General features: G+C 28.7%; 1 protein-coding gene across 1 annotated transcript; it reads right to left on the bottom strand.

The window, feature by feature from the left end:
* Nucleotides 1–587: 587 nt before the first annotated feature.
* Nucleotides 588–23,696, bottom strand: LOC143228731 (E3 ubiquitin-protein ligase CCNB1IP1-like). Its single transcript, XM_076460022.1, has 8 exons — nucleotides 23,642–23,696; nucleotides 23,329–23,399; nucleotides 23,026–23,100; nucleotides 6,871–6,985; nucleotides 5,965–5,985; nucleotides 5,273–5,470; nucleotides 3,980–4,048; nucleotides 588–1,408 (listed from the first exon to the last, which is right to left on the bottom strand). The coding sequence occupies exons 2-8, from the start codon at nucleotides 23,353–23,355 to the stop codon at nucleotides 1,257–1,259; spliced, it is 657 nt and encodes a 218-aa protein (XP_076316137.1). The 5' UTR covers nucleotides 23,356–23,399; nucleotides 23,642–23,696; the 3' UTR covers nucleotides 588–1,256.
* Nucleotides 23,697–27,339: the final 3,643 nt, after the last annotated feature.

Here is a 27,339-nt window from a genome sequence, read left to right as displayed (position 1 = left end):
ATTCAGAGGAGGAATCTGTGTTCTACCTTGAAGTTTGTGATTCTAAACACTTATCACAGCATATTAACACCGTAATTCTACACAATGTGTTATATTCTAATGTCGTATTTTATCCTTTTCTGTGCTTATTTCTTGAAAAGTGAAAATAACAAGTCTGTGAAAGCTCAACAGTAGCTCCATTTCCACTGTAACATCTCCCTTTTCTTATAGGTGCTCAATTTTATACTGTAGCTTTACAAGATGTTGGTGTACTGTACTGCTAGTGAATATAGCATGATGTGATGTAATGTAACCAACATCATAGAACTGTGATGTATCTTAGCTTGGTATTCCCAATAAATAATTTTTTTTTCAACTAAACAACGTATGTTGCTTTATAGCCAATGTGTAAATCTTGTACCATTAAGGCTATTTGCCCCATTGACGTTAAATCACAACCAATACACAAGTGACTAGTAATCCGTAGTACACGAACCATGTGTTAAACATTATAATAAATATTTGTAAATGGCTAATTTTTGTTAATAAGGGTTAGTAGACAATCACATAAGCATTGTTAAATGGGTTTAGGTGGGATAACATCTGTACTCTCAATCTCATGGTGAGAACACAACCAAACAAATTTGATGTCACGTTTTCACTTGGTTTTAGCTCTGACAACACAAGCACTTGCAATATTTTCGGGTAGTTAAGGTACAAGTTCTGTTAATAAGAATGAACACATTTTTCATAATATAAAGAACATATTCGTCCTTTCTTAATAGAGGAAACGTTGCTACAAATGAACTTGAGCATTTGTTATAACTATATTATATATACTGAAGCAATCACAGTACTGCATGTACTTAACCACACCAATGTTTCATAATTATGGCTTCAGATCTTTTGCATGTCAGACCAACCTTGAATCTAACTGTAGTAACGTATAAAATATTCCATTCAATACTACATACTTTAAAGAAAAGAGAATTTACACTAACACTTGAGGGTCAAAAAAGAACGATAAATTATTATATGTGAATAAAACACCTCAATATTCATAAACAGAATGATTCATTAATTATTTCATCTGAGACTTTTACATTTAAAATAAAATTGATATAAATCAATAACTTTACAAATTCTAACATGTATTTCTGTGTAAACAACATGGGTTTTATAAACCATGTATATATATATATATATATGACATTGAATAAACTGAACTACTTAAGTGCACAAATAAAGAAGTTAGAATGATCTACAATAATTAAACATTACTGTTTAATTTTATGTCCCTGTTGTTTCATACACATGAATTGCTGCTGGTTTTCTAGTTCCACAAGACGGTTTCCAAGTGAAGACAATTGTAAGCCATCAATTCTACTGTTGTTGTGAGGTGTGTGAACAGGTCTCAGAACAAATTCTCCTACAATGAAAGGTACTTTTTATCAGATATGACCAATACGTGACAAACTGTGCAGAAACAGAACTAATATGTTTTGATCACCCTTGGTTCCTCGCTAGATGGTATAGTATCCGAACTAACTCCAGGTGATAACTACTTACTAACCAGGGTACGTACATGAAGTGATAACCACTAACTGACTGGGGTACTTACATGAAGTAATAACTACTTACTGAGCAGAACACATAATAAAGGAATAAATACTTACTGACCAGAACTACTATTGCCAAGGACATGTAATAAAGTAATAACTACTTACTGACCAGAACTACTATTGCCCAGGACATGTAATAAAGTAATAACCACTTATTGACCAGAACATGTAATAAAGTAATAACCACTCATTGATCAGAACACGTAATAAAGTAATAACCACTCATTGACCAGGATACATAAGTAATAACCACTCATTGACCAGGATACATAAGTAATAACCACTCATTGACCAGGATACATAAGTAATAACCACTCATTGACCAGGATACATAAGTAATAACCACTCATTGACCAGGATACATAAGTAATAACCACTCATTGACCAGGATATATAAGTATTAACCACTCATTGACCAGGATACACAAGTATTAACCACTCATTGACCAGAATACATAATAAAGGAATAAATACTTACTGACCAGAACTACTATTGCCCAGGACATGTAATAAAGTAATAACCACTCATTGGCCAGGACACGTAATAAAGTAATAACCACTCATTGGCCAGGACATGTAATAAAGTAATAACCACTTACTGACCAGAACTACTATTGCCCAGGACACGTAATAAAGTAATAACCACTTACTGACCAGAACTACTATTGCCCAGGACATGTAATAAAGTAATAACCACTCATTGATCAGAACACGTAATAAAGTAATAACCACTCATTGACCAGGATACATAAGTAATAACCACTCATTGACCAGGATACATAAGTAATAACCACTCATTGACCAGGATACATAAGTAATAACCACTCATTGACCAGGATATATAAGTATTAACCACTCATTGACCAGGATACATAAGTATTAACCACTCATTGACCAGAATACATAATAAAGGAATAAATACTTACTGACCAGAACTACTATTGCCCAGGACATGTAATAAAGTAATAACCACTCATTGGCCAGGACACGTAATAAAGTAATAACCACTCATTGGCCAGGACATGTAATAAAGTAATAACCACTTACTGACCAGAACTACTATTGCCCAGGACATGTAATAAAGTAATAACCACTCATTGGCCAGGACACGTAATAAAGTAATAACCACTCATTGGCCAGGACATGTAATAAAGTAATAACCACTTACTGACCAGAACTACTATTGACCAGGACACGTAATGAGGGAATAAACACTCACTGACCAGGACACGTAATGAGGGAATAAACACTCACTGACCAGGACACGTAATGAGGGAATAAACACTCACTGACCAGGACACGTAATGAGGGAATAAACACTCACTGACCAGGACACGTAATGAGGGAATAACCACTCACTGACCAGGACACGTTATGAGAGAATAACCACTCACTGACCAGGACACGTAATGAAGGAATAACCACTCACTGACCAGGACACGTAATGAAGGAATAACCACTCACTGACCAGGACACGTAATGAAGGAATAACCACTCACTGACCAGGACACGTAATGAAGGAATAACCACTCACTGACCAGGACACTTACTGAAGGAATAACCCCTCACTGACCAGGACACTTACTGAAGGAATAACCCCTCACTGACCAGGACACTTACTGAAGGAATAACCACTCACTGACCAGGACACTTACTGAAGGAATAACCACTCACTGACCAGGACACATAATAAAGTAATAACCACTCATTGACCAGGACACATAATAAAAGAATAAATACTTACTGACCAGAACTACTATTGCCCAGGACAGGTAATAAAGTAATAACCACTTACTGACCAGAACACATAATAAAGTAATAACCACTTACTGACCAGAACACATAATAAAGTAATAACCACTTACTGACCAGAACACATAATAAAGTAATAACCACTTACTGACCAGAACACATAATAAAGTAATAACCACTTACTGACCAGAACACATAATAAAGTAATAACCACTTACTGACCAGAACACATAATAAAGTAATAACTACTTACTGACCAGAACACATAATAAAGTAATAACTACTTACTGACCAGAACACATAATAAAGTAATAACTACTTACTGACCAGAACACATAATAAAGTAATAACTACTTACTGACAGTTGGTCTCTGACAGGGAAAGGATAAACTGATAGGGTTATAGAATAATGAAGTTTTCTTTTGATCAACACTTATATTACCCGTCTTCTTTATGTCAGATACGTTATTTCTTTTTAATTTGTAACTGCTTTGAAACATTGGTAAGCATGCACAAAAAATAAAATATTACACATCTATCTGATAGCTCAGATTACTTGAGACTTCAAAAAATAGGATGAGTTGATAACAACGAAAGTGAGTTCCTGTAATTTGTTAGTTACATACTTTCTGCCTGCTGTACACAGTTATTTCTGTTGTAGTCACCCATCCAGTTCCCTTGTGGTCGTAAGATATCTGTAAAAGTTATAAAAAACACTGCATCAACATTCGTCATGCAAAAGGTTTTCTTTTTAGTTCTGCTGTAAATTTTCAAGTATTACTCTTATTGGTTTTAGGTGTTCTTTTAAAGAATGAATTCAACCAATTACATTGGAGACAAAAATATTAGCCTGTGCTAATTCAATAGCATTTCATTCGTATTTAATGAAAGCAAACAATTTTTTAACAGAAAGACTTCGGACACATGTTTTCAATCATGAACCCAACAAATAGTTGACCATATAATTGCATATTCTTCTCTTGACGTCATGTTCCGCTTCTAAACATTCAATTATTCATAATTATCTCTTCTGATAATTATGCACAGTGCAAACACTGTGTAATGATCGATTTTGTTTTGTGCATTAAAAACATAAAAATTAGAATGTAATCAATAAGATACTAATCGTCTTATAACAGTTCTAATTTTATAAACCTTCAATACTGTTGAAACATGTGGATTCTAAGCTGTGTTTCAGGTATTCACACAGAACTACGTAATGACTACTTGTACTAGCTGCTTATAACTAATAAACCAGTGGGAATAAAGAGTTAAAACCACTAGGTAATCCTTTTTAAAACTCCAAATGACCACAGAGTAAGTTTAACTTGTGGGCTACTCTTGTCTCAGTGAATAGTTATAATCCAAATGACCACAGAGTAAGTTTAACTTGTGGGCTACTCTTGTCTCAGTGAATAGTTATAATCCAAATGACCACAGAGTAAGTTTAACTTGTGGGCTACTCTTGTCTCAGTGAATAGTTATAATCCAAATGACCACAGAGTAAGTTTAACTTCTGGGCTACTCTTGTCTCAGTGAATAGTTATAAACCACCAACAATCTCAAAGTGTAGAGTGTAATTATTGTGTAGTAGGATTCAAATCATGGACCTACAGACCAACAGTTAGACCATGTTTGACAGTGAAACATAAGTTGTGCCATGAATCATGATATAAAGAAAATTGTGTCACTCAAAATTTTGATTTTCTTAGCTTAGCATCAATTCTGAGAGGTATTACATAATGCCTAGTGACTGCTCTATCATCCATAGTTAAAAATTAGCCCTCTAATGTTTGTGATTAAGACCATTCTTAAAAATTCAAATAACCATAGAGTATGCTTAACCAGATACAATTTTGATTACATTAAAATGTCAGAGTGGTTATTTTTAACTGATTAGCAGATATATTAACACTTACCATTTGCAGTACACATTCCAAACGAAACATCACCTTTATGTGCAGTGGAACATTTGTGATAGATAGCTGGAGATATGGCTTTCCTTCTCATGGTTTCATACATCGACTGTAGTTTCTGATACTGTCGCCTCTGTTCCATCAACCTTTCCGATAACTCCGCAATTCTTTGCCTTTCAGTTTCTAATTCTTTGTTTTTTGCTATAATATGAATTTATTATATCATATGCTAACTGTTAAAAGTCACTGGTAACTCACGGTTATCTTGACTATTTTTTCTTGCTATGCCTGGATTAAATGTTTTTCTACAGATTTCTTGCTAAAGTAATTCACGTTGAGAAACGTATAATTTAAATGAAGAGTTAAAACTATACCAAGATGAACTCAAACATTATGCTGAGTAATAATAAACTATTGTTACAACAAGAATCTAGTTTTTAAACGAAATACTTTTGTTTACTACAGAATTAACAGAAAACGTTAAATATTTTATTTCTAAAAATTACGTATTATTTACAGATTTGTTTTATCCAAATACTCTGTGAAATGTACTTATGAAAAAATATTAATTGTGGTACCTTTTTCTGCATTGACTTTCCTAATAATTTTATGTGGCACCACATATATCATAGTGTAATGATCGAAATAAATTTCAAACAGCTCAAAATCAGCCATGTTACACATAATATACTTACTCTCAATCTGTTGTTTAGCATCTAAATTGGATACTTATTAAAGAAATGTATTTGAAACATTTTCTGAAAATTATTTGTTTCTGCTAAAACAAACCAGTATAAAAATTTATTTAAGTTTTTTTTTGTTACTTTAATTAAAGCACTTACAGCACATTAACTCATTTTAATTTTACTTCATTTATGGTAGTTCAACGAGAGAGAACCGATTACATGTTATAAACGGTTACAGTCACCTAGAAACATGGAGATAGAACTTAACACAGATTTAAATTTAACAACTGTCAGATTATAAGTACTAAATGTATGAAAGCAGGTCTATAATACTTAATCCCTCTACAGAACTTCAACATTTTAATATACACATAAGATAGTCCCTGGATGGTATGTGTTACTTTTTAACTGCTTATGTTGTAAAAGTACAGAAAATGGCCATTATTCCCTTCAAACTTTGGTTTTGTGACCTGGATAATGAAATTTTCTATTTAAAAATGGGCAAATCTACACAATTTCATTTACATAAGGTCTGAATAAAACAACATATGAATCAAGATTTACATGTATTTATACTAAAGTTACACAAACATGTTTAGAAGTGAGTTGTTTTTTGAGATTTGCGACTGTAATGTAAATCACTTTCACGTATCAGCTCCCAAATATCATCTCCCATCATGTTTTTGTTATACACTCCCAGGTCACAAAAGCAAAGTTCGAAGAGAAAAACTGGTCTTTTCCATTTACTTTAGGCATAAGCAACTGGGAAATAACACTTTCTGTCCAGGAACAGGAAACAGTAAACATTTTGTTACATAGTGTAAGGATTTTCAAAACTGAGTCCCATCATGAAATAACAAAACATTCCTTTCGATCTGTAATAAATACAGGTTTGTGGGAACTGAATAAGGATACACGTTATTTCTGCCTTTGCTTTTTCTAAAACCTGTTCATAATATTGTTCCAATTGAACCAAACGGTCCTTATTCTTCTTTGCTGTGTACTCCTGGTACATGACTTCTTGATACACCTGAGAAAAAGATTCCTTTAAAAATCCAGAATGAAACGTTTCATGTGACTTAAAAACACCAAACTTCTTTAAAACCTCACCCAATCTACAAAAATAACAGAAACCAATTTATGAGCCTTTGTCAAGGTATCTTCCAAGAGTTCAGATTCCTAAACTTGAATATGTAAATAAAATAAATGTTTCTTCTGAACAAAGGTACAGTAACTCCACAAATCAACCGTAAATAGATAAAGCTAATTCTACACAACAAACTGTGTAGATCACTGTAGTAAACATGGTCATACATTAATAGTCACACATACATACACAAATATGTTAAAATCTACAGTGACCTGAATGCACCTAGTACCTTGCTATTAACACAAAATGTAAAAATAACACACTTTAATAATAAAAATGTCACTAGATTTGGATATTACAATATTTGTTATTTACTCATTTCATAATAAATCATTTTTAAAACCTTCTCAATCACTTCCTAATTTGAAATTCTAAATTTCTTTTGTTTCTTTTTATATATCCCAGTTCATCATGAAATCTTTCTTTTTAACTTCTTTCTCTTTTCTTAAAGTTTATAATTCATTCTTCCATTGTCTGTTTAATAATAATAACTGTTCACTCTTTTTTCACTCTTTCCTAGTTTATAATTCAACTTTCCATTTTGTATTCTTTTTTTTCACTCTTTCCTAGTTTATAATTCAACTTTCCATTTTGTATTCTTTTTTTTTCACTCTTTCCTAGTTTATAATTCAACCTTCCATTTTGTATTCTTTTTTTCACTCTTTCCTAGTTTATAATTCAACTTTCCATTTTGTATTCTTTTTTCACTCTTTCCTAGTTTATAATTCAACTTTCCATTTTGTATTCTTTTTTTTTCACTCTTTCCTAGTTTATAATTCAACTTTCCATTTTGTATTCTTTTTTTTCACTCTTTCCTAGTTTATAATTCAACTTTCCATTTTGTATTCTTTTTTTTTCACTCTTTCCTAGTTTATAATTCAACTTTCCATTTTGTATTCTTTTTTGTTTCACTCTTTCCTAGTTTATAATTCAACTTTCCATTTTGTATTCTTTTTTTTTTTCACTCTTTCCTAGTTTATAATTCAACTTTCCATTTTGTATTCTTTTTTTTCACTCTTTCCTAGTTTATAATTCAACTTTCCATTTTGTATTCTTTTTTTTCACTCTTTCCTAGTTTATAATTCAACTTTCCATTTTGTATTCTTTTTTTTCACTCTTTCCTAGTTTATAATTCAACTTTCCATTTTGTATTATTTTTTCTTACCCTTTCCTAGTTTATAATTCAACTTTCCATTTTGTATTATTTTTTCTTACCCTTTCCTAGTTTATAATTCAACTTTCCATTTTGTATTCTTTTTTTTCACTCTTTCCTAGTTTATAATTCAACTTTCCATTTTGTATTCTTTTCACTCTTTTCCTAGTTTATAATTCAACTTTCCATTTTGTTTTTTTTTTTTTTCACTCTTTCCTAGTTTATAATTCAACTTTCCATTTTGTATTCTTTTTTTCACTCTTTCCTAGTTTATAATTCAACTTTCCATTTTGTATTATTTTTTCTTACCCTTTCCTAGTTTATAATTCAACTTTCCATTTTGTATTCTTTTTTCTTACCCTTTCCTAGTTTATAATTCAACTTTCCATTTTGTATTCTTTTTTCTAACCCTTTCCTAGTTTATAATTCAACCTTCCATTTTGTATTCTTTTTTCTAACCCTTTCCTAGTTTATAATTCAATCTTCCATTTTGTATTCTTTTTTTTCACTCTTTCCTAGTTTATAATTCAACTTTCCATTTTGTATTCTTTTTTTTCACTCTTTCCTAGTTTATAATTCAACTTTCCATTTTGTATTCTTTTTTTTTTCACTCTTTCCTAGTTTATAATTCAACTTTCCATTTTGTATTCTTTTTTTTTCACTCTTTCCTAGTTTATAATTCAACTTTCCATTTTGTATTCTTTTTTTCACTCTTTCCTAGTTTATAATTCAACTTTCCATTTTGTATTATTTTTTCTTACCCTTTCCTAGTTTATAATTCAACTTTCCATTTTGTATTCTTTTTTCTTACCCTTTCCTAGTTTATAATTCAACTTTCCATTTTGTATTCTTTTTTCTAACCCTTTCCTAGTTTATAATTCAACCTTCCATTTTGTATTCTTTTTTCTAACCCTTTCCTAGTTTATAATTCAATCTTCCATTTTGTATTCTTTTTTTTCACTCTTTCCTAGTTTATAATTCAACTTTCCATTTTGTATTCTTTTTTTTCACTCTTTCCTAGTTTATAATTCAACTTTCCATTTTGTATTCTTTTTTTTTTTCACTCTTTTCCTAGTTTATAATTCAACTTTCCATTTTGTATTTTTTTTTCACTCTTTCCTAGTTTATAATTCAACTTTCCATTTTGTATTCTTTTTTTTCACTCTTTCCTAGTTTATAATTCAACTTTCCATTTTGTATTCTTTTTTTTTCACTCTTTCCTAGTTTATAATTCAACTTTCCATTTTGTATTCTTTTTTTCACTCTTTCCTAGTTTATAATTCAACCTTCCATTTTATTTTTTTTCACTCTTTCCTAGTTTATAATTCAACTTTCCATTTTGTATTCTTTTTTTCACTCTTTCCTAGTTTATAATTCAACTTTCCATTTTGTATTCTTTTTTTCACTCTTTCCTAGTTTATAATTCAACTTTCCATTTTGTATTCTTTTTTTTTCTCTTTCCTAGTTTATAATTCAACTTTCCATTTTTTTCACTCTTTATTCTTTTTTTTTTTCACTCTTTTCCTAGTTTATAATTCAACTTTCCATTTTGTATTCTTTTTTTTAACTCTTTCCTAGTTTATAATTCAACTTTCCATTTTGTATTCTTTTTTTTCACTCTTTCCTAGTTTATAATTCAACTTTCCATTTTGTATTCTTTTTTTCACTCTTTCCTAGTTTATAATTCAACTTTCCATTTTGTATTCTTTTTTTTCACTCTTTCCTAGTTTATAATTCAACTTTCCATTTTGTATTCTTTTTTTCACTCTTTCCTAGTTTATAATTCAACTTTCCATTTTGTATTCTTTTTTTTCACTCTTTCCTAGTTTATAATTCAACTTTCCATTTTGTATTCTTTTTTCCCACTCTTTCCTAGTTTATAATTCAACTTTCCATTTTGTATTCTTTTTTTTCACTCTTTCCTAGTTTATAATTCAACTTTCCATTTTGTATTTTTTTTTTTCACTCTTTCCTAGTTTATAATTCAACTTTCCATTTTGTATTTTTTTTCACTCTTTCCTAGTTTATAATTCAACTTTCCATTTTGTATTCTTTTTTTTTCACTCTTTCCTAGTTTATAATTCAACTTTCCATTTTGTATTCTTTTTTTCACTCTCTTTCCTAGTTTATAATTCAACTTTCCATTTTGTATTCTAATTTTTTTTTTCACTCTTTCCTAGTTTATAATTCAACTTTCCATTTTGTATTCTTTTTTTTTCACTCTTTCCTAGTTTATAATTCAACCTTCCATTTTGTATTCTTTTTTTTCACTCTTTCCTAGTTTATAATTCAACTTTCCATTTTGTATTCATTTTTTTTTTTCACTCTTTCCTAGTTTATAATTCAACTTTCCATTTTGTATTCTTTTTTTCACTCTTTCCTAGTTTATAATTCAACTTTCCATTTTGTATTCTTTTTTTTCACTCTTTCCTAGTTTATAATTCAACTTTCCATTTTGTATTCTTTTTTTTTCACTCTTTCCTAGTTTATAATTCAACTTTCCATTTTGTATTCTTTTTTTTTTCACTCTTTCCTAGTTTATAATTCAACTTTCCATTTTGTATTCTTTTTTTTTCACTCTTTCCTAGTTTATAATTCAACCTTCCATTTTGTATTCTTTTTTTTCACTCTTTCCTAGTTTATAATTCAACTTTCCATTTTGTATTTTTTTTTTTCACTCTTTCCTAGTTTATAATTCAACTTTCCATTTTGTATTCTTTTTTCTCACTCTTTCCTAGTTTATAATTCAACTTTCCATTTTGTATTCTTTTTTTTTCACTCTTTCCCAGTTTATAATTCAACTTTCCATTTTGTATTCTTTTTTTTTAACTCTTTCCTAGTTTATAATTCAACCTTCCATTTTGTATTCTTTTTTTTTCACTCTTTCCCAGTTTATAATTCAACTTTCCATTTTGTATTCTTTTTTTTTAACTCTTTCCTAGTTTATAATTCAACTTTCCATTTTGTATTCTTTTTTTTTCACTTTTCCTAGTTTATAATTCAACTTTCCATTTTGTATTCTTTTTTTTTTAACTCTTTCCTAGTTTATAATTCAACCTACCATTTTGTATTCTTTTTTCTAACCCTTTCCCAGTTTATAATTCAACCTACCATTTTGTATTCTTTTTTTTCACTCTTTCCTAGTTTATAATTCAACCTTCCATTTTGTATTCTTTTTTTCACTCTTTCCTAGTTTATAATTCAACTTTCCATTTTGTATTCTTTTTTTTTTTTCTTCCCACTCTTTCCTAGTTTATAATTCAACTTTCCATTTTGTATTCTTTTTTTCACTCTTTCCTAGTTTATAATTCAACCTTCCATTTTGTATTCTTTTTTTTCACACCCTTCCTAGTTTATAATTCAACTTTCCATTTTGTATTCTTTTTCTTACCCTTTCCTAGTTTATAATTCAACCTTCCATTTTGTATTCTTTTTTTCTTACCCTTTCCTAGTTTATAATTCAACCTACCATTTTGTATTCTTTTTTCTAACCCTTTCCCAGTTTATAATTCAACCTACCATTTTGTATTCTTTTTTTTCACTCTTTCCTAGTTTATAATTCAACTTTCCATTTTGTATTCTTTTTTTTCACTCTTTCCTAGTTTATAATTCAACTTTCCATTTTGTATTCTTTTTTTTCACTCTTTCCTAGTTTATAATTCAACTTTCCATTTTGTATTCTTTTTTTTTCCCTAATTTCCTCCAGTTTATAATTCAACTTTCCTTCCATTTTGTATTCCATTTTGTTTTTTCTAACTCTTTCCTAGTTTATAATTCAACTTTCCATTTTGTATTCTTTTTTTTCACTCTTTCCTAGTTTATAATTCAACTTTCCATTTTGTATTTTTTTTTTCACTCTTTCCTAGTTTATAATTCAACTTTCCATTTTGTATTCTTTTTTTCACTCTTTCCTAGTTTATAATTCAACTTTCCATTTTGTATTCTTTTTTTTCACTCTTTCCTAGTTTATAATTCAACTTTCCATTTTGTATTTTTTTTTTTCACTCTTTCCTAGTTTATAATTCAACTTTCCATTTTGTATTCTTTTTTTTCACTCTTTCCTAGTTTATAATTCAACTTTCCATTTTGTATTCTTTTTTTTCACTCTTTTCCTAGTTTATAATTCAACCTTCCATTTTGTATTCTTTTTTTTCACTCTTTCCTAGTTTTAATTCAATTCATTCTTTTTTTCACTCTTCCTAGTTTATAATTCAATTCATTTTTTTTTTTCACTCTTTCCTAGTTTATAATTCAACCTTTCCATTTTGTCTTTTTTTTTTCACTCTTTCCTAGTTTATAATTCAACTTTCCATTTTGTATTCTTTTTTTTTCACTCTTTCCTAGTTTATAATTCAACTTTCCATTTTGTATTCTTTTTTTTCACTCTTTCCTAGTTTATAATTCAACTTTCCATTTTGTATTCTTTTTTTTTTCACTCTTTCCTAGTTTATAATTCAACTTTCCATTTTGTATTTTTTTTTCACTCTTTCCTAGTTTATAATTCAACTTTCCATTTTGTATTCTTTTTTTTAACTCTTTCCTAGTTTATAATTCAACTTTCCATTTTGTATTCTTTTTTTTTCACTCTTTCCCAGTTTATAATTCAACCTTCCATTTTTATTATTCTTTTTTTTAACTCTTTCCTAGTTTATAATTCAACCTACCATTTTGTATTCTTTTTTCTAACCCTTTCCCAGTTTATAATTCAACCTTCCATTTTGTATTTTTTTTTCACTCTTTCCTAGTTTATAATTCAACTTTCCATTTTGTATTCTTTTTTTTTCACTCTTTCCTAGTTTATAATTCAACTTTCCATTTTGTATTCTTTTTTTACTCTTTCCTAGTTTATAATTCAACTTTCCATTTTGTATTCTTTTTTTTTCACTCTTTCCTAGTTTATAATTCAACTTTCCATTTTGTATTCTTTTTTTTTCACTCCTTTCCTAGTTTATAATTCAACCTTCCATTTTGTATTCTTTTTTTTTCACTCCTTCCTAGTTTATAATTCAACTTTCCATTTTGTATTCTTTTTTCTTACCCTTTCCTAGTTTATAATTCAACCTTCCATTTTGTATTCTTTTTTCTAACCCTTTCCTAGTTTATAATTCAACCTACCATTTTGTATTCTTTTTTTTCACTCTTTCCTAGTTTATAATTCAACCTTCCATTTTGTATTCTTTTTTTCACTCTTTCCTAGTTTATAATTCAACTTTCCATTTTGTATTCTTTTTTTTTCACTCTTTCCTAGTTTATAATTCAACTTTCCATTTTGTATTTTTTTTTTCACTCTTTCCTAGTTTATAATTCAACTTTCCATTTTGTATTCTTTTTTTTCACTCTTTCCTAGTTTATAATTCAACTTTCCATTTTGTATTCTTTTTTTTCACTCTTTCCTAGTTTATAATTCAACCTTCCATTTTGTATTCTTTTTTTTCACTCTTTCCTAGTTTATAATTCAACATTTTCCATTTTGTATTCTTTTTTTTCAACTCTTTCCTAGTTTATAATTCAACTTTCCATTTTGTATTTTTTTTTTCACTCTTTCCTAGTTTATAATTCAACTTTCCATTTTGTATTCTTTTTTTTTTTCACTCTTTCCTAGTTTATAATTCAACTTTCCATTTTGTATTCTTTTTTTTTCACTCTTTCCTAGTTTATAATTCAACTTTCCATTTTGTATTCTTTTTTTTTCACTCTTTCCTAGTTTATAATTCAACTTTCCATTTTGTATTTTTTTTTTTTCACTCTTTCCTAGTTTATAATTCAACCTTCCATTTTGTATTTTTTTTTTTCACTCTTTCCTAGTTTATAATTCAACTTTCCATTTTGTATTTTTTTTTTTTCACTCTTTCCTAGTTTATAATTCAACTTTCCATTTTGTATTCTTTTTTTCACTCTTTCCTAGTTTATAATTCAACTTTCCATTTTGTATTCTTTTTTTTTCACTTTTCCTAGTTTATAATTCAACTTTCCATTTTGTATTTTTTTTTTCACTCTTTCCTAGTTTATAATTCAACCTTCCATTTTGTATTTTTTTTTCACTCTTTCCTAGTTTATAATTCAACTTTCCATTTTGTATTCTTTTTTTCACTTTCCTAGTTTATAATTCAACTTCCATTTTGTATTCTTTTTTTCACTCTTTCCTAGTTTATAATTCAACTTTCCATTTTGTTTCTTTTTTTTTCACTCTTTCCTAGTTTATAATTCAACCTTCCATTTTGTATTTTTTTTCACTCTTTCCTAGTTTATAATTCAACCTTCCATTTTGTATTTTTTTTTCACTCTTTCCTAGTTTATAATTCAACTTTCCATTTTGTATTTTTTTTTCACTCTTTTCCTAGTTTATAATTCAACTTTCCATTTTGTATTTTTTTTTTCACTCTTTTCCTAGTTTATAATTCAACTTTCCATTTTGTATTTTTTTTTTTTCACTCTTTTCCTAGTTTATAATTCAACTTTCCATTTTGTATTCTTTTTTCACTCTTTCCTAGTTTATAATTCAACTTTCCATTTTGTATTCTTTTTTTTTCACTCTTTCCTAGTTTATAATTCAACTTTCCATTTTGTATTCTTTTTTTCACTCTTTTCCTAGTTTATAATTCAACTTTCCATTTTGTATTCTTTTTTTTCACTCTTTCCTAGTTTATAATTCAACTTTCCATTTTGTATTCTTTTTTTTTTTCACTTTCCTAGTTTATAATTCAACTTTCCATTTTGTATTCTTTTTTTTCACTCTTTCCTAGTTTATAATTCAACTTTCCATTTTGTATTTTTTTTTTTCACTCTTTCCTAGTTTATAATTCAACTTTCCATTTTGTATTCTTTTTTTCACTCTTTCCTAGTTTATAATTCAACTTTCCATTTTGTATTCTTTTTTTTTCACTCTTTCCTAGTTTATAATTCAACTTTCCATTTTGTATTCTTTTTTTTTTCACTCTTTTCCTAGTTTATAATTCAACCTTCCATTTTGTATTCTTTTTTCTTACCCTTTCCTAGTTTATAATTCAACCTACCATTTTGTATTCTTTTTTTTCACTCTTTCCTAGTTTATAATTCAACTTTCCATTTTGTATTCTTTTTTTTTTCACTCTTTCCTAGTTTATAATTCAACTTTCCATTTTGTATTTTTTTTTTCACTCTTTCCTAGTTTATAATTCAACTTTCCATTTTGTATTTTTTTTTTCACTCTTTCCTAGTTTATAATTCAACTTTCCATTTTGTATTCTTTTTTTTTCACTCTTTCCTAGTTTATAATTCAACTTTCCATTTTGTATTCTTTTTTTTCACTCTTTCCTAGTTTATAATTCAACTTTCCATTTTGTATTCTTTTTTTTTCACTCTTTCCTAGTTTATAATTCAACTTTCCATTTTGTATTTTTTTTTTTTCACTCTTTCCTAGTTTATAATTCAACTTTCCATTTTGTATTCTTTTTTTCACTCTTTCCTAGTTTATAATTCAACTTTCCATTTTGTATTCTTTTTTTTTCACTCTTTCCTAGTTTATAATTCAACTTTCCATTTTGTATTTTTTTTTCACTCTTTCCTAGTTTATAATTCAACTTTCCATTTTGTATTCTTTTTTTTTCACTCTTTCCTAGTTTATAATTCAACTTTCCATTTTGTATTCTTTTTTTTAACTCTTTCCTAGTTTATAATTCAACCTTCCATTTTGTATTCTTTTTTCTAACCCTTTCCCAGTTTATAATTCAACCTACCATTTTGTATTCTTTTTTTTTAACTCTTTCCTAGTTTATAATTCAACCTTCCATTTTGTATTCTTTTTTTCACTCTTTCCTAGTTTATAATTCAACTTTCCATTTTGTATTCTTTTTTTCACTCTTTCCTAGTTTATAATTCAACTTTCCATTTTGTATTCTTTTTTTTCACTCTTTCCTAGTTTATAATTCAACTTTCCATTTTGTATTCTTTTTTTTTCACTCCTTCCTAGTTTATAATTCAACTTTCCATTTTGTATTCTTTTTTCTTACCCTTTCCCAGTTTATAATTCAACTTTCCATTTTGTATTCTTTTTTTTCACCCTTTCCTAGTTTATAATTCAACCTTCCATTTTGTATTCTTTTTTCTAACCCTTTCCTAGTTTATAATTCAACCTTCCATTTTGTATTCTTTTTTTTCACTCTTTCCTAGTTTATAATTCAACTTTCCATTTTGTATTCTTTTTTTTTTTTCAACTCTTTCCTAGTTTATAATTCAACCTTTTCCAGTTTTTGTATTCCATTTTGTATTTTTTTCACTCTTTCCTAGTTTATAATTCAACTTTCCATTTTGTATTTTCCTAGTTTTTTTTTTCCATTTTGTACTCTTTCCTAGTTTATAATTCAACTTTCCATTTTGTATTCTTTTTTTTCACTCTTTCCTAGTTTATAATTCAACTTTCCATTTTGTATTTTTTTTTCACTCTTTTCCTAGTTTATAATTCAACCTTCCATTTTGTATTCTTTTTTTCACTCTTTCCTAGTTTATAATTCAACTTTCCATTTTGTATTCTTTTTTTTTCACTCTTTCCTAGTTTATAATTCAACTTTCCATTTTGTATTCTTTTTTTCACTCTTTCCTAGTTTATAATTCAACTTTCCATTTTGTATTCTTTTTTTTCACTCTTTCCTAGTTTATAATTCAACTTTCCATTTTGTATTTTTTTTTCCTAGTTTATAATTCAACTTTCCATTTTGTATTCTTTTTTTTCACTCTTTCCTAGTTTATAATTCAACTTTCCATTTTGTATTCTTTTTTTCACTCTTTCCTAGTTTATAATTCAACTTTCCATTTTGTATTCTTTTTTTTTCACTCTTTCCTAGTTTATAATTCAACTTTCATTTTGTATTCTTTTTTTCACTCTTTCCTAGTTTATAATTCAACCTTCCATTTTGTATTCTTTTTTTTCACTCTTTCCTAGTTTATAATTCAACTTTCCATTTTGTATTCTTTTTTCACTCTTTCCTAGTTTATAATTCAACTTTCCATTTTGTATTCTTTTTTTTTCACTCTTTCCTAGTTTATAATTCAACTTTCCATTTTGTATTCTTTTTTTTTCACTCTTTTCCTAGTTTATAATTCAACCTTCCATTTTGTATTTTTTTTCACTCTTTCCTAGTTTATAATTCAACTTTCCATTTTGTATTTTTTTTTCACTCTTTCCTAGTTTATAATTCAACTTTCCATTTTGTATTTTCTTTTTTTCACTCTTTCCTAGTTTATAATTCAACTTTCCTTTTTGTATTCTTTTTTTTTCTCTCTTTCCTAGTTTATAATTCAACTTTCCATTTTGTATTCTTTTTTTTTCACTCTTTCCTAGTTTATAATTCAACCTTCCATTTTGTATTCTTTTTTTTTCACTCTTTCCTAGTTTATAATTCAACCTTCCATTTTGTATTTTTTTTTCACTCTTTCCTAGTTTATAATTCAACTTTCCATTTTGTATTTTTTTCACTCTTTTCCTAGTTTATAATTCAACTTTCCATTTTGTATTTTTTTTTCTCTTTCCTAGTTTATAATTCAACTTTCCATTTTGTATCCTTTTTTTTTCACTCTTTCCTAGTTTATAATTCAACTTTCCATTTTGTATTCTTTTTTTTCACTCTTTCCTAGTTTATAATTCAACTTTCCATTTTTATTCTTTTTTTTCAACTCTTTCCTAGTTTATAATTCAACTTTCCATTTTGTATTCTTTTTTTCACTCTTTCCTTTTTTCACTCTTTCCTAGTTTATAATTCAACTTTCCATTTTGTATTCTTTTTTTTTTCACTCTTTCCTAGTTTAATTCAATCCAATTTTTTTTTTCCATTTCCTAGTTTATAATTCCATTTTGTATTTTTTTTCACTCTTTCCTAGTTTATAATTCAACTTTCCATTTTGTATTCTTTTTTTTTCACTCTTTCCTAGTTTATAATTCAACTTTCCATTTTGTATTCTTTTTTTCACTCTTTCCTAGTTTATAATTCAACTTTCCATTTTGTATTCTTTTCCACTCTTTCCTAGTTTATAATTCAACCTTCCATTTTTATTTTTTTTTTTTCACTCTTTTCCTAGTTTATAATTCAACTTTCCATTTTGTATTCTTTTTTTTCACTCTTTCCTAGTTTATAATTCAACCTTCCATTTTGTATTCTTTTTTTTTCACCTTTCCTAGTTTATAATTCAACTTTCCATTTTGTATTCTTTTTTTCACTCTTTCCTAGTTTATAATTCAACTTTCCATTTTGTATTCTTTTTTTTCACTCTTTCCTAGTTTATAATTCAACTTTCCATTTTGTATTCTTTTTTTCACTCTTTCCTAGTTTATAATTCAACTTTCCATTTTGTATTCTTTTTTTTTTCACTCTTTCCTAGTTTATAATTCAACCTTCCATTTTGTATTCTTTTTTTTTCACTCTTTCCTAGTTTATAATTCAACTTTCCATTTTGTACTCTTTCCTAGTTTATAATTTTTCCATTTTGTATTTTTTTTTTTCACTCTTTCCTAGTTTATAATTCAACTTTCCATTTTGTATTCCTCTTTTCCTAGTTTATAATTCAACCTTCCATTTTGTTTTTTTTTCACTCTTTCCTAGTTTATAATTCAACTTTCCATTTTGTATTCTTTTTTTTCACTCTTTCCTAGTTTATAATTCAACCTTCCATTTTGTATTCTTTTTTTTTCACTCTTTCCTAGTTTATAATTCAACCTTCCATTTTGTATTCTTTTTTTTCACTCTTTCCTAGTTTATAATTCAACCTTCCATTTTGTATTCTTTTTTTTCACTCTTTCCTAGTTTATAATTCAACCTTCCATTTTGTATTCTTTTTTTTTCACCTTTCCTAGTTTATAATTCAACCTTCCATTTTGTATTCTTTTTTTTCACTCTTTCCTAGTTTATAATTCAACCTTCCATTTTGTATTCTTTTTTTTTTACTCTTTCCTAGTTTATAATTCAACCTTCCATTTTGTATTCTTTTTTTTTAACTCTTTCCTAGTTTATAATTCAACTTTCCATTTTGTATTCTTTTTTCTAACCCTTTCCTAGTTTATAATTCAACCTTTCCATTTTGTATTCTTTTTTTTTCTAACCCTTTCCTAGTTTATAATTCAACCTTCCATTTTGTATTCTTTTTTTTTTTCACTCTTTCCTAGTTTATAATTCAACCTTTCCATTTTGTATTCATTTTTTTTTTCACTCTTTCCTAGTTTATAATTCAACCTTCCATTTTGTATTTTTTTTTTCACTCTTTCCTAGTTTATAATTCAACTTTCCATTTTGTATTCTTTTTTTCACTCTTTCCTAGTTTATAATTCAACTTTCCATTTTGTATTTTTTTTTTCACTCTTTCCTAGTTTATAATTCAACTTTCCATTTTGTATTTTTTTTTTTTTCACTCTTTCCTAGTTTATAATTCAACTTTCCATTTTGTATTTTTTTTCACTCTTTCCTAGTTTATAATTCAACCTTCCATTTTGTATTCTTTTTTTTTTCACTCTTTCCTAGTTTATAATTCAACTTTCCATTTTGTATTTTTTTTCACTCTTTCCTAGTTTATAATTCAACTTTCCATTTTGTATTCTTTTTTTTCACTCTTTCCTAGTTTATAATTCAACTTTCCATTTTGTATTCTTTTTTTTTCACTCTTTCCTAGTTTATAATTTTTCCATTTTGTATTAATTCAACCTTCCTGATTTTTTCTAACTCTTTCCTAGTTTATAATTCAACTTTCCATTTTGTATTCTTTTTTTTTCACTCTTTCCTAGTTTATAATTCAACTTTCCATTTTGTATTCTTTTTTTCACTCTTTCCTAGTTTATAATTCAACCTTCCATTTTTATTTTTTTTTTACTCTTTTCCTAGTTTATAATTCAACTTTCCATTTTATTCTTTAACCCTTTCCTAGTTTATAATTCAACCTTCCATTTTGTATTTTTTTCTTACCCTTTCCTAGTTTATAATTCAACCTTCCATTTTGTATTTTTTTTTTTCTTAACCCTTTCCTAGTTTATAATTCAACCTTCCATTTTGTATTCTTTTTTTACTCTTTTCCTAGTTTATAATTCAACTTTCCATTTTGTATTCTTTTTTTTCACTCTTTCCTAGTTTATAATTCAACTTTCCATTTTGTATTCTTTTTTTTTACTCTTTCCTAGTTTATAATTCAACTTTCCATTTTGTATTCTTTTTTTTTCACTCTTTCCTAGTTTATAATTCAACTTTCCATTTTGTATTCTTTTTTTTTTTAACTCTTTCCTAGTTTATAATTCAACCTTCCATTTTGTATTCTTTTTTTCACTCTTTCCTAGTTTATAATTCAACTTTCCATTTTGTATTCTTTTTTTTCACTCTTTCCTAGTTTATAATTCAACTTTCCATTTTGTATTCTTTTTTTTTTCACTCTTTCCTAGTTTATAATTCAACCTACCATTTTGTATTTTTTTTTTTCACTCTTTTCCTAGTTTATAATTCAACCTTCCATTTTGTATTCTTTTTTTTTTCACTCTTTCCTAGTTTATAATTCAACCTTCCATTTTGTATTTTTTTTTTCACTCTTTCCTAGTTTATAATTCAACTTTCCATTTTGTATTCTTTTTTTTTCACTCTTTCCTAGTTTATAATTCAACTTTCCATTTTGTATTCTTTTTTTTTCACTCTTTCCTAGTTTATAATTCAACTTTCCATTTTGTATTTTTTTTTTTCACTCTTTCCTAGTTTATAATTCAACTTTCCATTTTTATTCTTTTTTTTTACTCTTTCCTAGTTTATAATTCAACCTTCCATTTTGTATTCTTTTTTTTCACTCTTCCTAGTTTATAATTCAACTTTCCATTTTGTATTTTTTTTTCACTCTTTCCTAGTTTATAATTCAACTTTCCATTTTGTTTTTTTTTCACTCTTTCCAGTTTATAATTCAATTTTCCATTTTGTATTCTTTTTTCACTCTTTCCTAGTTTATAATTCAACTTTCCATTTTGTATTCTTTTTTTTCACTCTTTCCTAGTTTATAATTCAACTTTCCATTTTGTATTTTTTTCACTCTTTTCCTAGTTTATAATTCAACCTTCCATTTTGTATTTTTTTTTTTCACTCTTTCCTAGTTTATAATTCAACCTTCCATTTTGTATTTTTTTTTTTTCACTCTTTCCTAGTTTATAATTCAACTTTCCATTTTGTATTATTTTTTTTTCACTCTTTCCTAGTTTATAATTCAACTTTCCATTTTGTATTCTTTTTTTTTCACTCTTTCCTAGTTTATAATTCAACTTTCCATTTTGTATTCTTTTTTCTTACCCTTTCCCAGTTTATAATTCAACCTTCCATTTTGTATTATTTTTTCTAAAGCTTTCCCAGTTTGTATTCTTTTTTCTAACCCTTTCCCAGTTTATAATTCAACCTTCCATTTTGTATTCTTTTTTCTAACGCTTTCCTAGTTTATAATTCAACCTTCCATTTTGTATTCTTTTTTCTTACCCTTTCCTAGTTTATAATTCAACCTTCCATTTTGTATTCTTTTTTTTCTTACCCTTTCCTAGTTTATAATTCAACCTTCCATTTTGTATTCTTTTTTCTTACCCTTTCCTAGTTTATAATTCAACCTTCCATTTTGTATTCTTTTTTCTTATCCTTTCCTAGTTTATAATTCAACCTTCCATTTTGTATTCTTTTTTCTTATCCTTTCCTAGTTTATAATTCAACCTACCATTTTGTATTCTTTTTTTCTTATCCTTTCCTAGTTTATAATTCAACCTACCATTTTGTATTCTTTTTTTCTTATCCTTTCCTAGTTTATAATTCAACCTACCATTTTGTATTCTTTTTTCTTATCCTTTCCTAGTTTATAATTCAACCTACCATTTTGTATTCTTTTTTCTTATCCTTTCCTAGTTTATAATTCAACCTACCATTTTGTATTCTTTTTTCTTATCCTTTCCTAGTTTATAATTCAACCTTCCATTTTGTAGTGTTTTCTTAACCTTTCCTGGTTTATAATTTAACGTGCTGATGACATGAGATACCTCAATATCTTCTTTGTTAGATGCTTTCACCACAGGGTTTTAGAAGATATACCTATTGAAATTTATCTGATTTTGGTACAATTAATTTGTGTTTTGTATTTTTCAAAGAGTTTGATAACCTGTATTTATATAACTGAAGTGGAGCGCCATTAAGCCGCGGACCAGTAAAACGCGAAATCGCTGAAGCCGCTGTAGCAAGTCTTGTGAGCGAGGATTATCGCGGTTCACCGCTAATTTAAGAACGTGTAAAAACGCGGCTTACGAATTTAATCCTGGCTTTATAACTTCAAGGGGATGTTTCAAAAGGATTTGCTTTAATTTGGGAAATAAATAAAATATATTACAATAGAAATCGACCGTTGATCTACCTTATCCGCTCTCTATGTCAGATTTATGGAGTCCGCCATTGTTACCGAATCACAACTCTCCATACAAAGTTAATCCGCGGTAAATCCGTGAAAAAAGTGATCAATAATTAAAGTATTATTTTTAATTTGATAACCCGATATAATGATCACGCAATGGCCCGGATGAGGCTCCTCGGCGGAGGTGTTGGCGACTTCGGCTTTTCAGTCACAAAGATTTAATCCGCGGTTTAGTAGGTTGACCCCTCAAATACCGCGGCTTAACGGCGCTCCGCTGTACTTTATGTTGTTACTGTTACCATCAACGTATGGTAAACGTAGTTTTCTTACATGTTTCTGTTGTATAAACACCCACAAACTGTATTGACAAAACCAACTACGTCTCTTCAAATATAAATAAATGTACCTGATAATTCCAAAAAGAAATAGCCCTGGTACAAATTTCATGAATAACTTCTGGTTTCTGCCCTACCAACACCATCTGTGAAAATGTAACAGTCTGTTATCATATGCTCACTTTATAACTTTACCATCACATATTCAAAACAAATCTGCTAACTTAAATATTTATAACTTCATTTATGAGGAAAAAAACAACTCGGATATTAAGTAGCACATTTTCAGTTGTACGTTTCAGAAGTCCCAGTTTTCAATCATTTAAACACGTATAAGACATTCGATAGAACTGTTTATCCTTAACGAAGCTTACCGACTTGTACTGCTCTGTTGGATTCATGTCGACTCTTATAATATCAAACTTCTCTTGTAACACAGAGTCACCTAGTGAGACAAAAATGCCATAAAAGTGGTTGTTCTGTCACAAAATAGCTGCAGAAAATATTAATTTTGACTTAATCCTCATTAAGTTGTTAAAAAAATCTGGTTAAACTGGATTGACCGATAGACTTCACAAAACAAATCATTCTAACCATGTTGAATACAAACTTCGTAACATCACAGTTCTTGCTCACACATACGTATTTCTATACATTTAAAATACAAAATTAACAAATTATACTTACAAGCTGGGCAAACAAATGCCTTTTCAAATTCCCTAGTACCATCTTCATTACAAAAGATATGTACAATGCAAATAGTAAGGTAAAGACTTTCATAGTTTTAACACTTTTCTTTATACCCTATTCTAAGTTTAAAACCTTCAACAAAATAAACATAAGGTGGATCTTTATATAAATGGTTCTAAAACATTGTTCTTGGACCACCTGTTTGTGTTTTTTACTTTGACACCCCAATGGGTTCAATACATTACGCTGCAATTTCGTTTCTATAGTTCCCCTTGTGGCACTGTAACTCAGAGGTAAACCTGAAGACAGCACAGATAGCCTGTTGTCTCGCAATTTGCCGTTATCAACAAACAAACCCTCAACATAATTATTTAACCTATCTATTACTGGTAAATGAAATATTGGATCTATTAGATTTCAAGATACGTGCGTGGAAACACACACACAGAGACCCAGTTTTAACACCCTCGCAATTTTAAGTGGAGAAATAAGTAGTGTTTGGTTTGGTTAGAATTTCGCGCAAAGATACACGAGAGCTATCTGCGCTAGCCGACCCTAATTTAGTACAGTAAGACAACTAGTCATCACCACTCACCGCCAACTCTTGGGTTACTCTTTTACCAACGAATAGTGCGATTGACCGTCACATTAATACACCCCCACGGCTGAAAGGGCGAGAATGTTTGGTGTGACAGGGACTCGAACCCGCGACCCTCAGATTACGAGTTGAGTGCCTTAACTGCCTGGCCATGTCAGGCCAATAAGTAGGAATCGTGAGAATCAAAACCAGAGAAAATGATGTCATAAACAATACAAAAACTGGGAAGCTATGATAAAAAAAACACTTAAGATCAAAATACACACTCTAAGATGCACATGTCACATTATTATTCTAACTAAATCTACAACACCACCATTTTCCTTATTGATTTTGTGTTCCTATCAGTTTCTCAACACAGAGAAACGACGTTCAATTGCTATAGGAAATTTCTGAGATCCCTTGACAGAGAGAACAACACTTATGAAACTTCAGTTTTTCCTATGATTTAGTAAAATTTCAGTTCTAATCAAGGAAAGTAGGGAATTTAACTAGTGTCTGAAGCATATGAATACTGCCCAATTCAATACATACACTGCTAGCCAAAACCTTAAAGCCAATGAACATAAAAAAATAATTTGCATTTTGCGTTGTTCGACTCAACCACTTATTTGAGTAGAGCTTCAAAAGATGAAAATAAGAAAAGGAAAAAATAAAAATAAAAAACCTTTTTAGTATTTAATAGTAAAAATGTGAACACTGTGAAATTAGCCTAAATACTAGCTGGTCAAAAGTTTAAGACCATACTGACACAAAGCGTTAATCGGTGAACACGTAACGAAATTTAGTCATTTGTGTTCAAGCATTAGCGTTGTCAACATATCCCACTGACATCTCCTGTGTTACATTGGGTAAAAACATGGCAAAGGCTGAAAAGTTGACAGAGTTTGAACGTGGCAGAATTGTCGAGCTGTAAAAACAAGGTCTCTCTCAACGTGTCATCACTGGTGAGATTGAACGTAGTAAAACTGCTGTTGCAAATTTCTTAAAAGATCCTGAAGGATACGGAACGAGAATTTCAAGTGGTCGGTCCAAGAAAATTTCGCCGGCGTTGAGCAGGAGGATTCGACGGGTTGTCCGGCAAGACACCAGGCGATCGTCGAACCAGATTAAGACCCTTACGGACGCAGAATGCAGCTAAAGAACAATAAAACGGCACATGCGAAAAAAAGGCTTTTAAAACCGTAAACGTATTCAAAGGCCACGTCTCCTTCCGCACCACGAAACAGCTCGGTTAAACTTTGTTAAGAAGCACCAAAAATGGGACGAAAAAAGTGGACGAAGGTTTTGTTCTCTGATGAGAAAAAAATTAACCTGGATGGACCAGATGGCTTCCAACGTTACTGGCACGATAAGGATATCCTACCCATGACATTTTCTACACGACACAGTGGAGGAGGTTCCATCGCGATTTGGGGTGCTTTCTTTTTCCATAGAACAATGGAACTTCAGGTTATACAGGGGCGTCAAACAGCAGCTGGCTACATTGGCATGTTGGAGAGAACATCCTTATTGACTGAAGGCCCTCGCTTGTGTGAAAATGACTGGACCTTTCATCAGGATAACGCTGCAATCCACAATGCCCGCAGGCAAAGGAATTTTTCATGGCGAATAACGTGATTCTTTTGGACCATTCAGCGTATTCGTCCGAACTGAACCCCATTGAAAATGTTTGGGGGTGGATGGCAAGGGAAGTCTATAGAAATGGACGTCAGTTCCAAACAGTGCATGATCATCGTGAAGCCATCTTCACCACTTGGAATAACATTCCAGCCAGCCTTCTGAAAACACTTATATCGACCATGCCAAAGCGAATGGTTGAAGTTATTCGCAATGACATTCGTTCAACTCACTACTGAGACCTCTTGTTGGGCATTTCCTACCCTGTTTAGGACTTCTTTTTGGTATGGTCTAAACTTTTGACCATCTAATATTTAGGCTAATTTCACAGTGATCGCATTTTCCCTATTAAATGTTAAAAAGTTTTTTATTTTTATTTTCCCTTTTCTTATTTTCATCTTTTGAAGCTCTACTCAAATAAGTGGTTGAGTCTAACAACGCAAAATGCATATTTTTTCTTTATGTTCATTGGCCTTAAGATTTTGGCAGCAGTGTATATGTGTGTGTGTGTCTTCTTACGCACTTAAGAAATATTCCAATTTTATTTAATAAACTACGAATAACTTCTATTTTGTGTACTAAAGACTGTTTTAATGACCAAAACTTAATAACTTTAGACAAAAATTATAAATGTAAAAATTAAAAAGGATATGAGAACAGGAAGTCACCTGAAAAATTAAAACAATTTGGTTAATTATAATGTAATTAATTATAATGTTAATTAACTATAATGTATTTAATTATGATGTTAATTAATTATAATGCTAATTAATTATATATAATGCTGTTTCAAATAATTCAACGATTTTAATAATTTCAGTTATAGCTATCGTAATTGTTTTTTGATGGAACATCTTGATTAGTCACAGGTAAAACGGATTTTAAAATGTTCAAACCATAAATACTTTAGAAATAAGGTTACAATTCTTCTAACTGCAGACCAAATGTAACTATATTATTTGGTTATTGTTGCAACATACCCACGCAAGCGATGAAAGTTTCTTCCTACATTTCTTGAAATTACATATCAACTCACTGTCCATCTTCTGTCTTACTGAACTTGTTAAAAAAAATAACAACATCCAAAAAAAAAATATCACTTTTAGTTTTGCTTTCTAGTTCTACACCTGAAAAGTTATGATAAAAAATTTATTTGAATTATACCAGTTTAAACCTGATTAGGGAAAAAAAAGAAAACTAACCAGTTTATTTTTGCAAGTTGTACAAACCAAGATTTTGTATTATAAATTTTGTATATTAGCATGAAAAAACGAAATTCTCAAATAATGAGAGAACATTTAACAAACAACATTTAATATAATTGTTACATATATTATTAATATATATTAATAATTATATTATATATTAATATAATTGTTATATAATTGTTTAATTATAATATAATTAAAAACAAGCCTATGTAGGTAGCATTACTTTCACAGTGTATAAATATTTGAAAGGTTAATTCTTATATTAC

This window comes from Tachypleus tridentatus, chromosome 10 (genome assembly GCF_004210375.1).
Source record: "Tachypleus tridentatus isolate NWPU-2018 chromosome 10, ASM421037v1, whole genome shotgun sequence".
Lineage (NCBI taxonomy): Eukaryota > Metazoa > Arthropoda > Merostomata > Xiphosura > Limulidae > Tachypleus > Tachypleus tridentatus.
The sequence above is the reverse complement of the archived record's forward strand: the minus strand, read 5'-3'. Positions and strand labels throughout refer to the sequence as shown.